A 15,151-nucleotide genomic window follows, 5' to 3' on the forward strand; every position below is an offset into this window, starting at 1 on the left:
CCAAGTACCAGCCATGCATTGCCTAAAGGCCCTGCGAACGGATCTTCATTCATGTACATCCACACAATCTTCTTGAGAGTAAAGAACATGTCCTATACATGAAGGTATCCCCAGCCTCAAAATACTTATTGGTGCCAATCCCACAGGACACACAATAACTTACCAACTCACATTCGCAACCACAAACCCTAAATGCACGAAAGAATATATGTATGCTACACATAAGTACTATCATGCACACATGGCACTCACCAAGTTCCAACCATGCATTGCCTAAAGGCCCTACCAATGGATCTTCATCTATGTACATCTGCACTATCTTGAGAGAAAAGAACATGTCCTATAGAGGAAGATGTCCCCAGCCTCGAAATACTTATTGGTATCAATCCCATAGGACACACAATAACTTACCAACTCACATTCGCAACCACAAACCCTAAATGCATGAAAGAATATATGTACGCTACACATGAGTGCTATCATGCACGCATGATGCTCATCAAGTACTAACCACGCATTGCCTTAAGGCCATGCCATGCCGATCTTCATTCACGTACATCAGCACAATCTTGAGAGAAACGAACATCTCCTATATAGAAAGGTGTCCCCAAACTTGAAATACTTATTGGTGTCAATCCCATAGGACACACAATAGCTTACCAACTCACATTCGCAACCACAAACCCTAAATGCATGAAAGAACACATAAGCCACCTAAGTATGAGAGAGAGAGAGAGAGAGGGAGAGAGAGAGAGAGAGAGGGAGGCAAACTATACAAAATGTCCCAACATATCAAAGTTGCAATCATTCTATGTATCTAATCCAATCTAAGTTACAAAAGTACATTAGCAAAATTGCTTAGTAATGAAGAGAGAAACATAGAGAAACAGAGAGAAAGAGGGACTATCAAAATGGTTTAAAAGTAGTTTTATAATTTGCAAGACACATACGATGTGTTTCAAAATGAAGATTTTCATCAAACAATTCATTTAAGAAGTCTTGCAAGAATTACATATACCAAGCAAACCACGACAAAGAAGCACTGGTTAACATTGCCAAAAACCTATTGTGAACCACTATTCAAAGATGCAACGTTCTCTAGTGCATATCAAGGGCAATGATCTCCAGTGCCAGAAGATGAGCCTGCACAGCGATTCATCTGCGTTAACATTGCTGAAAATCTATTCAGATAAACTTTCAAAGAAGTAAGTTGCACATCAAGAGCAATGTTCTCCGGTGCAACTAAGCTCTCGTTCTTGTGTGCAATCAGCTCACATACTCCATCCTCTATACGACCTGCACTATCAAGAATATCTTTCAACTTCTCTTCTTGATCGTTCGAAGATCCAGCACGCGGCCACCAATTTTTTAGGATATGTTCATAAATGTCACCTATATAACCCTTGATCTCTTCTAACTCGCCCTGTATCATTACTACATCAGCAAGGTGTCCTACATATTTCTCATCCAACATTCTCTCAATCCTTTGTAGACGGTCACCAATGTTCTCAGAAATTGAAATCGAAGCTTTTTGACGCCGAAATAGTGTCTTTACTTGCTTTTCAATCCCATCCAAGTGATGAATAAACCTTAAGGAACCAACGGAACTATCATGCCCTGCAACATGCTTAAGTGCACGACGAATGACCTTTTTCCTTGTGGCCTCCTTTATTTTGCGTGCATTCATTTGCACGTTAGAAGTGCATTGTATAATATCTTCTATAGACATATTCTTATTTGCTGTAGAAGCCTCCATACTGGACAAAAAGCACGCGTTAGCCTTGAGGGATATATAAAATATTCTCAAAATTTAAAAACAGCAAAAACTACCATGTCTAATACTGCCAAAGTTTAACTAACCCTCTCTCTCTGCTTCTCCCTCTCCCTCTCTATACACCTAACCAACCAACCAATGCACTAACTAACCAACCTCTAAACTAAAGTAACCTACCAACGAAACTAACTAAACCAAGTAAGGTAAACAGCTAATCTAAGGTAAAACCTACTAACTTACTAATCAATCATCAATTTGTCTACTAACTTACAAAAAACAAACAACCTATTTAACTCACTTACTATATGTAACTAACGTACTATTTAAACTAATAAATACATCAAAACAAATTTACAACCTGAGAGAGAGAGAGAGAGAGAGAGAGAGAGAGAGAGAGAGAGAGAGAGAGAGAGAGAGAGAGAGAGAGAGAGATCACCGAACTAAAACAAATTAACCCTAAACTATATCTAAAGTTAGTTAGTTTAGTTTGGTTAACTAACTAACCAAACTAAACTAACTAAAGTAAACCAACAAAACTAACAACCTATTTAACTAACTAACTTACTATTTAAACCAATAAATACATAAATACATCAAAACAAATTTAAAACCTGAGAGAGAGAGAGAATGAGAGAGACACAATCTAAAGTAACTAAGCAACCCATAACACATATATACACTAAAACAAAAAAACAAACTAACCCTAAACTAACACACAATCTAAAGTAACTAAGCAACTAATCTAAGGCAAAACCTACTAACTAAATAACCCATAATCTAAGGTAAAACCTGCTAACTAACTATCTAACCCATAACACATATATAAACTAAAACAAAAAAACAAACCAACCCTAAAGTATATCTAAAGTAACTACTAACTAAATAACTAAATCCATATATAACACACAAAAATAATTTAAACTAACTTATCCAATCAACTAACTGAATAAACTAACTAAACTAAATAACTAAATAAACTAACTAAATAAAATAAAATAAACTAAATAAATAACCAAAACTAACTAAACTAACTAACCATAGATCTAACCAAACTAACTAACAACCTATTTAACTAACTAACTTACTATTTAAACCAATAAATACATCAAAACAAATTTACAACCTAAGAGAGAGAGAGAGAGAGAGAGAGAGAGCGAGAGAGAGAGAGAGAGAGAGAGAGAGAGAGAGAGAGAGAGAGAGAGAGAGATCACCAACCTGAAATAGCAAACAAACTGCACAAAATAAACCAAAATACTAATAAATTAAACCATACCAAGCAAAACAACCTCTCTCTCTCTCTCTCTCTCTCTCTCTCTCTCTCTCTCTCTCTCTCTCTCTCTCTCTCTCTCAAGTAACTACCACATATATAAACTAAAACAAAAAAGCAAACTAACCCTGAACTATATCTAAAGTAACTAACACACAATCTAAAGTAACTACTAACTTTCTATTTAACTTATCTAATCAACTAACTAAATAAAATAATCGAAACTAACTAAATAACTAATTAAATAAACTAACTAAACAACCAAAACTAACTAAATAACTATATAAAATAACTAACTAAACTAACCACAAACAACCAAAACTAACTAAATAACTATATAAAATAACTAACTAAACTAACTAACCACAAACAACCAAAACTAAACTCTCTCTCTCTTTCTCTCTCTCTCTCTCAAGTAACTAACACATATAAACTAAAACAAAAAAACAAACAAACCCTAAACTATATCTAAAGTAACTACTACCTTACTAACCCTAAACTATAACTACCAAACTAAACTAACTAAAGTAAACCAACAAAACTAACAACCTATTGAACTAACTAACCCATAACACACAATCTAAAGTAACTACTAACTAAATAACTAAATCCATATATAACACACAAAAATAATTTAAACTAACTTATCTAATCAACTAATTGAATAAACTAACTAAATAAAATAAACTAAACTAAACAAACAACCAAAACTAAGTAAACTAAGTAACCACAAATCTAACCAAACTAACTAACAACCTATTTAACTAACTAACTTACTATTTAAACCAATAAATACATCAAAATAAATTTACAACCTGAAAGAGAGAGAGAGAGAGAGAGTTTACGAGAGAGAGAGAGAGAGAGAGAGAGAGAGAGAGAGAGAGAGAGAGAGAGAGAGAGAGATCATCGACGTGAAATAGCAATCCTCATAAACAAACTGCACAAAATAAACCAAAATACCAATAAATTAAATCATACCAAGCAAAACAACCTCTCTCTCTCTCTCTCTCTCTCTCTCTCTCTCTCTCTCTCTCTCTCAAGTAACTAACACATATATAAACTAAAACAAAAAAGTAAACTAACCCTAAACTATATCTAAAGTAACTACTAACTTACTATTTAACTTATCTAATCAACTAACTAACTAAATAAAATAACCGAAACTAACTAAATAACTAATTAAATAAACTAACTAAACAACCAAAACTAACTAAATAACTATATAAAATAACTAAACTAACTAACCACAAACAACCAAAACTAAACTCTTTCTCTCTCTCCCCCTCTCTCTCTCTCTCTCTCTCTCAAGTAACTAACACATATATAAACTAAAACAAAAAAACTAACTAACCCTAAACTATATCTAAAGTAACTAACACACAATCTAAAGTAACTACTAACTAAATAAACTAACTAAATAACCACAAACAACTAAACTAACTAAATAACTAATTAAAAAAACTAACTAACTAAATAAATAAACTAAGTTATAGTCTAATCAACTAACTAAATAAACTAACTAAACTAAATAACCACAAACAACCAAAACTAACTAAATAACTAATTAAATAAACTAACTAAACTAAATAAACAACCAAAACTAACTAAACAACCAAAACTAACTAAATAACTAAACTAACTAAACTCTGAGCTTAATGCCTCTTCGTGGATGCAGCAAAGGAGCTTAATGCCTCTTCGCGAGCAACAATGCAAATGTGGACAATGGTCTTCTTAACACACATGGGAATGCAACAATGCAAATGTGAACTGAAAATTAGTGAACCTGACTGGTTATTTCACCCGTGGTTATTTCATGAACACAAATTTTTTTTCTCAAGTAAACTAACTCAAGCAACTAACTAGCTCAAGTATAACTAACTCAAGTAAACTATTTCAAGTATAAATAACTCAAATATAACTAACTCAAGTAAACTAACTAACTCAAATAAATGCAAGCAAGAGAAAGTGGACAGGAGAGAAGTATATTTACTTTACTTCTCTCTCTCTCTCTCTCTCTCTCTCTCTCTCTTTGATGATGGACGTCAGAGAGAGAGAGAGAGAAGCATGCACCAAAAAATATATTGCAACCAGAGCTAGCCTCTAAACATAAAAAATCTTGCTATAACACAACAATAGGAAATCACAACAATATATCGCAACCAGAGCTAGCCTCTAAACATAAAAAATCCCAACTCCACCACTCAACATGCTCTCTCTCTCTCTCTCTCTCTCTCTCTCTCTCTCTCTCTCTCTCTCTCTTTGTGACGTCTATCTGTAACTTCATGGAGGATTATCTTGTCGATCGAGTAGAGGGAAGAGGCCAAGGGGAATGAGGAGCATCAAGGAGTAAATGCACTTCTCTCTCTCTCTCTCTCTCTCTGTGACGTCCGAGAGAGAGAGAGAGAGAGAGAGAGAGAGAGAGAGAGAGAGAGAGAGAGAGAGAGAGAGAGAGAGAGAGAGAGAGAGAGAGAGAGAGAGAGAGAGAGAGAGAGAGAGAAGTAAACACTCTTCAATATAACCAGGAGCTCGATATAACCAAGAAGAAGATCTTCATAATCTAAAATTTGATAAGGGGGAGTGTGGAGCGAGCGAGCTCGATAAGGAAGAAGACCATAATCAAAATGGGCGCAGAGAGGAAGTAAACGCTCAGGTACTCCACATGCGTGCATGCACACGGAGAGAGAGAAGTAAACGCGCTTCTCTTTCTCTCTCCCTGACGTTCGTCACAAGAGAGAGAGAGAGAGAGAGAGAGAGAGAGAGAGAGAGAGAGAGAGAGAGAGAGAGAGAGAGAGAGAGAGAGAGAGAGAGAGAGAGAGAGAGAGAGAGAGAGAGAGAGAGAGAGAGAAGTAAACACGCCAATGGATGCGATAAGGGGGAGTGGCCTTGTTGGAAGCCGACGGATATGATAAGGGGGAGTGTGCCGATACGATAAGGGGGATATAGCCAGGAGTTGATGCCGACAGATACGTGTGGAGCGAGCGAGTGCAGAGAGAGAAGGTCAAGCATACGGGGCGCCGACGGATGTGATAAGTCAAAGGTGTCCGTCAGAAGCATATGGGGCGCAAAAGTATACGTCTGTCACACAGAGAGAGAGAGAGAGAGAGAGAGAGAGAGAGAGAGAGAGAGAGAGAGAGAGAGAGAGAGAGAGAGAGAGAGAGAGAGAGAGAGAGAGAGAGAGAGAGAGAGAGAGAGAGAGAGAGAAGTAAACGTGCTTCTCTCTCTCTCTCACCTCTGTCTGAGAGAGAGAGAGGAAGAGCATATGGGGCGTAGGAGTACAAAGGGAACCAGGAGTTGACCAGGAGCGAGCGAGCAAGTCAAAGGTCTTCTTCCTGAAGATGAAGGGGGACTATCATCGTTATCTCGTGGAGTTCAAAACGTGTGTAGAGAGGAAGCAGCTGAAAACACACACACACACACACACACACACACACAGAAGCGTCTCGTCAAAGAGAAGCACGAGAGGTGTGAATTGAAGACGTGATAGAGAGAGAGAGAGAGAGAGAGAGAGAGAGAGAGAGAGAGAGAGAGAGGACTGACCTGAAGATGGACATGCATGGCAGAGAGAGAGAGAGAGACAGAGAACACAAAAATGCCCAGAGAGAGAGAGAGAAAAAAAGAGGACTGACCTGTTGCCTACTGCCTGCTCTTGCTGCTTTTTGCTGGCCTACCTCTTCCTGTCCCGTGAGAGTGAGAGTGAGTGAAAATGAGAGCGAGAGTGAGAGAAGAAGAGAAGGTGGTGGAAGGAGACCACATTTCCTTCTTTCTGTCCCCAATCATGTGACATAAATGGTCACTTACCTTTCCTTCTGCCCTCAATCATGTGACATTAATGGTCACTTTGGTTTGGTTTGGGAGCTAGGTTCAGGAGTACTGTGGCGGTTCGACACTTTCCCGAACCTGTAGCTCAAATAATAATGTAGTATAGATAATAACAGATTACCAACAAGCCTAAAACATGTATATATGGCATTTTGATGTAGATATTTATTTCTTTTTCAATATTACACACACTCATGTTATTAAAAAAACATTAGAAAAAAGGATCCAAAAATATGAAAGATGTAAATATTCAACTAACACCCAATCAAATATTATTATGTTGAAGTTTAAATATGAATTTTGTATTAAAGTTAATGATTATGACAAGATGCATCTTTTTTAGCCACTTAAAGCTATAACATAAATCCTAATACATAATATATAAATTTAATGTGAGTCAAACAATTGAACCATGTAAATATTTATATATTTTAGATTTTGTGAGATTTTAAAGCAATGCATCTTAATTCCTTGAGTGTCACTCTATTTGCCCTTCACTATCACTATTTTATGAAGCCTTTGTTTATAAGTAAATATACTTTATGAAAATATTTAAAAAATACAAAATATTTTTAAAATGAGTGCTCTATGATGTATATATTTTGACTATTTAAAAAAATTAGGTGACTTACTTGGAAAGAAAATAATAATTGGACAGGTAGATGACACTCTATTGGCCCCTATACCCTGCCTTGTCGTAGTCTAAAGCCTAACCTTTATGACATTTGCTCAAGTAAAGGTTATGGGGTGCCTTATGGAGGACCACCTTTGGCATTTTTTTAACCTTTGCAAATAAACGCTCTTCCTGTGCTCTCTCACAACGGAAGAGGGGCAGGCAGGCTAGCTAGTGACACCAGCAATGGAGGACGCAGAAGGGATCGTCATTTTGAAGCCCTGCAACGACAAACGAGAGTACAGGAGAGTTGTGTTACCTAACGAGCTTCAAGTTCTTCTCGTGAGTGATCCAGAGACCGATAAGGTAAAGACCATTGATCTTCTTCTCACAAGCATGATTAAATTCTCTTGTCAGACCGAATCTCCAGTGGTTTCCTGCTTTAAAAGCTAAATTTCAGAGTGATTTAGCCACGATCACAGATAGAGAAGCATCATAGAAACAAAGAACCAAAGAATTTTTAGAAGTAGCATACTATTTTTATTTAGAGTATATAATAATAAATATAGTATACTTTAAATAAAGAATCTCCCATGTTTCCTACTTTAAAAGCTGAATTTCAGAGTGATTTAGCCACGATCCCGGATACAGAAGCATCATAGAAACAAAGAATTTTCAGAAGTAGCTTAAGGATTGGATGCTTGCTTTGTTCATTTCCATATGAAAGCTATCAGACCTTGGCAACAAAATTCAAAGTTCTCAGTGAATATGGTGTATACAGGCTGCAGCTGCTATGGATGTCAACGTGGGGTATTTCTGTGACCCCGATGAGATACAAGGGTTAGCACATTTTCTAGGTGAGAGGCACAACTTGAGCTTGTTTTGCATGATAGAGTGAGGATATCCTACTTTCTTTCTTCTAATATACAATTACCTTGTCCATTAGTAATGGATGCTTTCTTGCTTGTAGCATTAAAGAGATGATGAATAGTGTGACCACCTACCACAAATCCTTGTCACAATGCATTGATCTTGGAGCTTGATTTTAATGGACACTAGTTGACATTTATTGTTAGGATTTTGGAAATCAATTATTGTATTAATGAGGAGACCAAAACAACTGCAGCTGTTCAAAGAACTTCAATTTGAACTTTAGAACACCATGAATGAGTTTGAATTACACACAAGTACACTCTATACCCAAGAGCTTGCACATGCCTACACCTTCGTTGCATGCCATATGAGTGCCATCCTTGTATTGACTACTCTTTAATACTTACATTTTTATGCAATGTATTGAGTCAAATTAGACTCCCACACATTATAATGCAATTTCTTTATACAAAGTTCTTTAAATGGTATGATTAAAGTGATGCTTTGAAATTGAATCCTTACTTTGTGTCAATGTATATACCTATATGTATCTTGATATCAATCTTTGTATGTGTTTACAAAAGTGTAAGCATCTCTTTATACCATGTGGATTTATACAACATATTGGTGATTACTAGACCTAAGATGCTTATTGTTTAGGGCTAACACATACTTCCTTATATCTATTACCTAGGTTATGATGCCTGAGAAAAGAACAAGCATTCTCTCGATAGAAGTACGTAATAAGAAAGATGAAGAAGAGTTGGATCATGGATACATATCATTTCTTATCTTGGGTATATATGTGTCCAAGTATGAAGGGAGTTTTTAAGGTGAAAGCATATGCAATTGTAGATATATCAAAGCATTGGAAGGATAAAATTTTAGCTCTTAGACAAAGGAAGGTTGATTCTCACCTTGTAACAAAGGCATTGGTACAACATATATTTATGCAAAAGCAAATACATATTTTGAGCATATCTAATAAGAGAGTAGAGAGATGCATATCAGTATGAGACCTTACAACCTTAGGATGAGAGGCTAGACAATTGAAACAACCCTAAAAGAGCCGCCCAACTACCTTTAAAGATGTTCAACTAAAGGCTAATCAAAATGTAGAAGAGAACCCATGATGTGTACCAAACTAATACCCTCTCTTAGATCATGGGTGATCAATACAATACTATATGCAATGATGGGGGAAACATACAAGTCCATAGGGACCACCATCGTGTTCCGTACCACAACAATGATTTGTCAAATTTTTTTTAATCTTATAATACATACAACAATGAAAGTTAGGTATAGGAACATGGATACCCAAGCTGTGGGTGATCAAGCCATTACTCAATCCTTGATCACAAAGAGTTGAAATACTCGAATCTTATTGCCTCTTACAAACAACCATACAATAGCACATCATGACCCTAGATTTCTCTTCTTCAGTCCACATTAGATTTCTCTCCTTCAGCCCACATGCCAAAGTGTCCCCCATGTGAGAACAAGAATAGGAGCAATATTATGCTTACTGTTGAAACCTTCCATCATGGACATGGAGGTCACAATAGCTTTAGAATTTGAACCACTACGCTAATCAGGATGCATGTAGAAAGCCTCCCCCAATGTCTATCGCATCAAGAAATTGGTGAGGTTGGCAAGCCTTACCACCATGCTCTCATAGTCCCTCTTTGGCCAGGGAACTCTTGAGGGATGATGGCAATTACCAGCCTCACCACCATGCTCTCTTAGTCTTTCTTTGACCTAGGAACTCGTGAGGGATGATGGCATCTCTAGGGCTAGAAGATAGATTCCTTTGTCACCCTAGGCTTATTTGTGTGATCGGAATCAATGTTGGAGTCTAAAGATGATGAAGAATTGGAGTTGACCTTGCCCTTCTTCCCTTGCTTCTTCCAAAAAGTTGCTAGCTTCTTGCAATCCTTTTGGAGATGCTGCTTCTTGCAATGCCTAAAACCCATGATGTATACCTATTTGCACAACTGACAATTGTAGTGTAAGACACTTTGTCCTATTTGCACAACTCAAGAAAAGATTAGAGAACCCAAAATGGTGGAAGAGATTCTCAAAATCTTTATTACAATAGTTAATGGAGATTTGTATATGTATTAGCTCTCCGAGAGCCCAAGCATGAATCAACACTCTTGACTTTGATTCCTTGAAGTTGCCTCTCTATTTGAATGGGGACAGCTCTTCTACGTCTCACACTCATCCTCGATTGGTCTCTTTAATTGCGATTTGCTATGAACATGTGAGATTGCTGATCTCTAAACAATCCATTTTATCGGCTAGTAAAATGTTTCATTGCGAGGTGACAGACTTGAGAAACCCCAGGCGACAAAATCGGTAACATTCCAAGGGAGTGCCAAGTGGCATCGCTTGGATTCGTCCGCTAAAATGTGCCTAGACAAAGCACATTACACCGTATCTCTCATCGTCAAATGCATGGGATATATAGGAAGTATTGACATCATCGCTCCTTGCAGTAGGCACGGAGAAAAGAAGAATAAGGTCGCATTTGCTGATCACAATGATTTGCACCATGATGATCTGCAGACTACACCACTATGATCCTTGTAGTTTGCCAATAGTCTTGTTTTATTGAGCTTTGAAAAATGTGCAATAGATTGTTTTGTTTGGTCACAATTTAGCTTGGGAGTTTGTTGCCATCACTTTAATGGTTAGAAAACAACAAGACTTTAGTAAGAGCCACCTCAATAATAACTAACTAATCTTGTGACCCAATAGTGGGCCAAAATTTGTGATGACTTTGTATCCACAACCTTGCATGAGTTGTCTTACCTCACTGTGGTTGCACGCATGATCTCTCTTGTGCAATCCTTTTGTCTATGCGGCATCCTTGTCATGTCATTTGCTTTTGCCCAGCTCGTCGCTTATGAGAGATATGAGCACATGTATGTGGTCGATGTCAAGGTGCATTGCAATCTCCCCCACGATAGCTGTGGCTATCCCCAGCCATGTAGGTGCTTGGTGTGAAGATATGCTAGGGTTTGCACCAAGAAAACATAGAATATACGAACATGACTAAAACACAATGACTTAAACAAAAACGCAAAAATGCAAAATAGAGAAGAAGACACTTTGATGAACTCAATGAATGCTGAATTAAATGAATGTATGTACACAATGCTCAAGGCAAAGCTATCGAAGAGCTAATGGCTCTTGTGGAAGCAAGTTGAGGGAGGTCTTGGAGCGTGATGTCCACCGGAGATGGATGTCAAGTGTTGAAAACACTAGTCAAAGCTGAGAGCTGATGGAGAAGCGGGCAGGCTCAAGTGGCTGAAATCTACAAAATAGGATTGGCTCAAATGGCTGGGCAGCCTCCAATTTATAGATGTGGATCCTCTCAAAGTTTGGGTGTCTTATGGGACATCAAAAGTTTAGTAATTTTTGAGTTTTGGGCTGTTTGAAAGAGCTAGTTAAGGTTTAAATTTGTAATGCACTTTTTAGCTTAGCACCCCTCTGAGGCCCAAAATTGGGACCTTGGAGGGATTGCCAAGTATAACTCAGCCCATAATATGCCAAGGCATCCCACCCCAAAGTAGCCATGGCAGTGGTCGAGGGGTGCATGATGCTTGCCCACCAAGAACCTACCAAGACTATAGAGGTGATAGTTATCTTATGTAAGGTGTTGAGAAACCAAGACATTCAATACATCTCTTCTCCTTCATTTTTGTTTTGGTTTCCATTTATAGCCCCAAAAAGGCTTTATTTGGATCATTAGTTAGTGTCCGGGTGCCACTTCTGAGAGTTAGCGCGCCACCCAAGAGGCTTCAATGGGTACTGCTGGAGACAGTCCGTGCCTATAAATATGGCATTGACTTCACCCATTTATTATCCCACACATTCATCTCTTCCAAAACTCTGTCACTCTCTTCCATATTCTTCTCTCCTTTCTCCATCCTCTCCATTGCCATTCACACCTTGCAAGGAGGGCATTATAGTTTATGGCTTTTGCATCCATCTCCACTTGGTGTTTTGCAGCCTACATCATTTGGCATCAGCCCTCCTCACTTGATGTCATCATTAGGCTTGTGTTTGCAGCAGTTTCAAGCCGTCTACAGTAGGTTACACCCTCTTTATCAGCACTATATCAAATACCTGCGTTTTTATGTTTTCTTCACTCTTAAACTGTCTATAGCCACTTACATGGAGAGATCTTCATCAAATATTCTTGTGTTTTCTTCTCCAGCTGGCTGCCCAGTAGTCGCCTTGATAGCAGCCATCATCTTTGAGAGATTTCAGCATATCCTTCATCTTTGACAGCTCTTGAGGATTGCGTTTCACTCCCTCTACAACTGGCTGTACCTTCCTTTATCATTTAGCATTACTTTCGTTTTCTTACTGCCAGAGGACCATGTTTTACTCCCTTCATTGTGCGAATTCCCTTCAGGTGCTACCGCTTGATCAAATAGGACAATGTAGTCGTCTTCAGAGCTTCAGAGTTTCAGCTTCACTTAGCATGATTTAGTGATTCATCATTCATCATCTACTTCTCGTCTTTTCTTTGGGTTTCTTCTTCTCTCAATGTTTGTTGTATACTCTGTTTCGGCTCCGCTATATTAGCTTGATTAAGTTAGCATAATTTAGTGATTCACCATTCATCATCTACTTCTTTTGTGTTTTCTCTGAGTTTCTTATTCTCTCAGTGTTTGCTGTACACTGTTTCTCCCCACAAACCCTACTGTCTCTTTGATATGGTATGAGTACATATCATCCCGTCACACATTTTGACATTGGGAGCCCAAAGATCTATAGCCTAGAGAGGCAAGGTATCGACCAAAGTGTACTTGTTGGCTGCCTAGTGGTGTGATGATGACAGAGTGCAGCAAACACAGAGAGAGAGAGAGAGAGAGAGAGAGAGAGAGAGAGAGAGAGAGAGAGAGAGAGAGAGAGAGAGAGAGAGAGAGAGTAGAACAATGAAGATTGTAGAGTATGAATACCGAGTATTGAATATTATTACAAAAAAAAAAGAGAGAGAGAGTAGAACAATGAAGATTGTAGAGTATGAATACCGAGTATTGAATATTGAAGGTAGTTATATACAATGGGCTGTCGAAGTATAACTAACCGGAGCTTTCTCTCACCTATAAGAAATTGAAGTGAGTTTGACATCTAGGCAAGCCAACCATAAATAGATTGTGAAAATGCATAAAATACATCAGGTCGGCTAGTCGAAACTAGTCGATTGCAATATTGTAAATGGTTGACTGTAGCATCCTGGGGATGACCATTTCTCTAACACCCCCTCTTAGATCTTGGATGCGGCATAAGGCTAAGAGATTTGGAATGTTGACAAAGAATAGCTTGAGGAAGTACTTTAGTAAACAAAGCGGCCACATTATCCTTTGCCTTGCAATACTCTACATCAATGGTTTTGTCCAAGAGCTTCTCACAAATGTAGTGATGCTGGATCTCTATGTGCTTTGTCCTAGTATGAAAAACGGGATTCCATGCCAAGGCTATGTAACTCTCATTGTTACACAAAAGTGTAGTAGCTATGAAGAACCAGGTTTCTCCAATAACCTTTGAAGCCAAAAGGTCTCACAAGTGGTAGTACAAGTTGTTGGGTACTCGGTCTTTGTAGATAAAAGGGCAGCTGTAGGTGTCAGAAGTGATTTAACAATGGAAGCATAGACAAGTGCTGAACACAAGACTGAAGAGAAAGAAAATAAAAGAACACTACAAAGGAAGAGAACTTAGAGATGTGCTCGAAAAATGGAATCCATATACCAAACACGAGAATGACATGTACAACAGTGAGTCTTGGCTGCGTGGGCACTAGCATTGGCTTCTCTCTCCAACAGGAAGACCACCTAAGGAATGATAATGACTGAATGGGAGGAGGAGGAGCCATTGAATAAATAGGCCAAAAATATGCCAAATATGGAAGTTGGTTCGCTAGCATTTAATGCTGGCAGACTTGCATGAAATGCCACACAAAAATCACTAACATAATGCCTAAAATACATACTAAAATACCCAGTCCATCTGGCATGCATAGACTCACACATGAGTTGACAATCTTGCTAATACCCTCTCTCAGATCATGGATGATTTGATGCAATACAATGGTCCATACAACAAAGAATCACTAGAGTAGAACCATGGATACCCAAGTAGTGGGTGATCAAGCCACCACTAAGGTGCCTCAGAGAGAACTTGATGTCAATGTCGATCGTACCAACTCGTGAAAATAGAGAAGGATGGTGGTCAACAATGTCTCGTAGTAGCATATAATACCAACCTATCAAAAATGCCTCTGAATATACGTGACCATGAATTCCCTGCTTTGGCCAAGACTGTCGAAGTGGTCCCCTCATGTGAGCTCGGACTAGGAGCCCCCAATCCCGTTCTCTATCAAAGAAATAGCCCATCATGAACTTGGATGTTAATCCCAGCTCCAGGGTTTGAATCTGCTAGTCTTCGGTCGATGTATTAGGAACGTTCCTCTCTGGAACTTGTGCACTTGTGTACCTATATAGATGCCTCAAACGCCCTATCTGACCACCCTCTCACTCCCTCTTTGACATTGGAGAGTCGTGACAGATGACCACATCACTTGGACTAGAAAGTAGTGGAGGAAGGGGCAGTCAAGCTCTTCCCTTGGTTTGAAGAAGTGGATCCCAGCCGCGCTTAGACTTCCCCTTGGCCGGAGAATCAAAGTTGAAGTTTGAGGAAGAGGATGACTCATCGGAGGAGTTCTCATCCTGCTTCTTTGGCTTCTCCTTCTTCTTCCATGAGGCTGCTAACTCATTTCAGTCCTTCT

General features: G+C 38.4%; 1 protein-coding gene across 2 annotated transcripts in view; it reads left to right on the top strand.

The window, feature by feature from the left end:
- The first annotated feature begins 7,571 nt into the window (after positions 1-7,571).
- LOC148018275 (Insulinase (Peptidase family M16) family protein) overlaps positions 7,572-15,151 on the top strand; it is a 220,487-nt gene continuing 212,907 nt past the window's right edge. For both annotated transcript variants that reach the window (XM_087661217.1, XM_087661218.1), the window contains exons 1-2: positions 7,572-7,839; positions 8,255-8,330. In XM_087661217.1, the coding sequence (XP_087517343.1) occupies positions 7,720-7,839; positions 8,255-8,330 (196 nt within the window). In that variant the 5' untranslated portion in view covers positions 7,572-7,719. The remainder of the gene's footprint in view (positions 7,840-8,254; positions 8,331-15,151) is intronic.

The sequence above is a fragment of the Lygodium microphyllum genome, chromosome 21 (genome assembly GCF_053477565.2).
Source record: "Lygodium microphyllum isolate KBCC chromosome 21, Lygodium_microphyllum_v1.1.10, whole genome shotgun sequence".
Taxonomy (NCBI): Eukaryota; Viridiplantae; Streptophyta; class Polypodiopsida; order Schizaeales; family Lygodiaceae; genus Lygodium; species Lygodium microphyllum.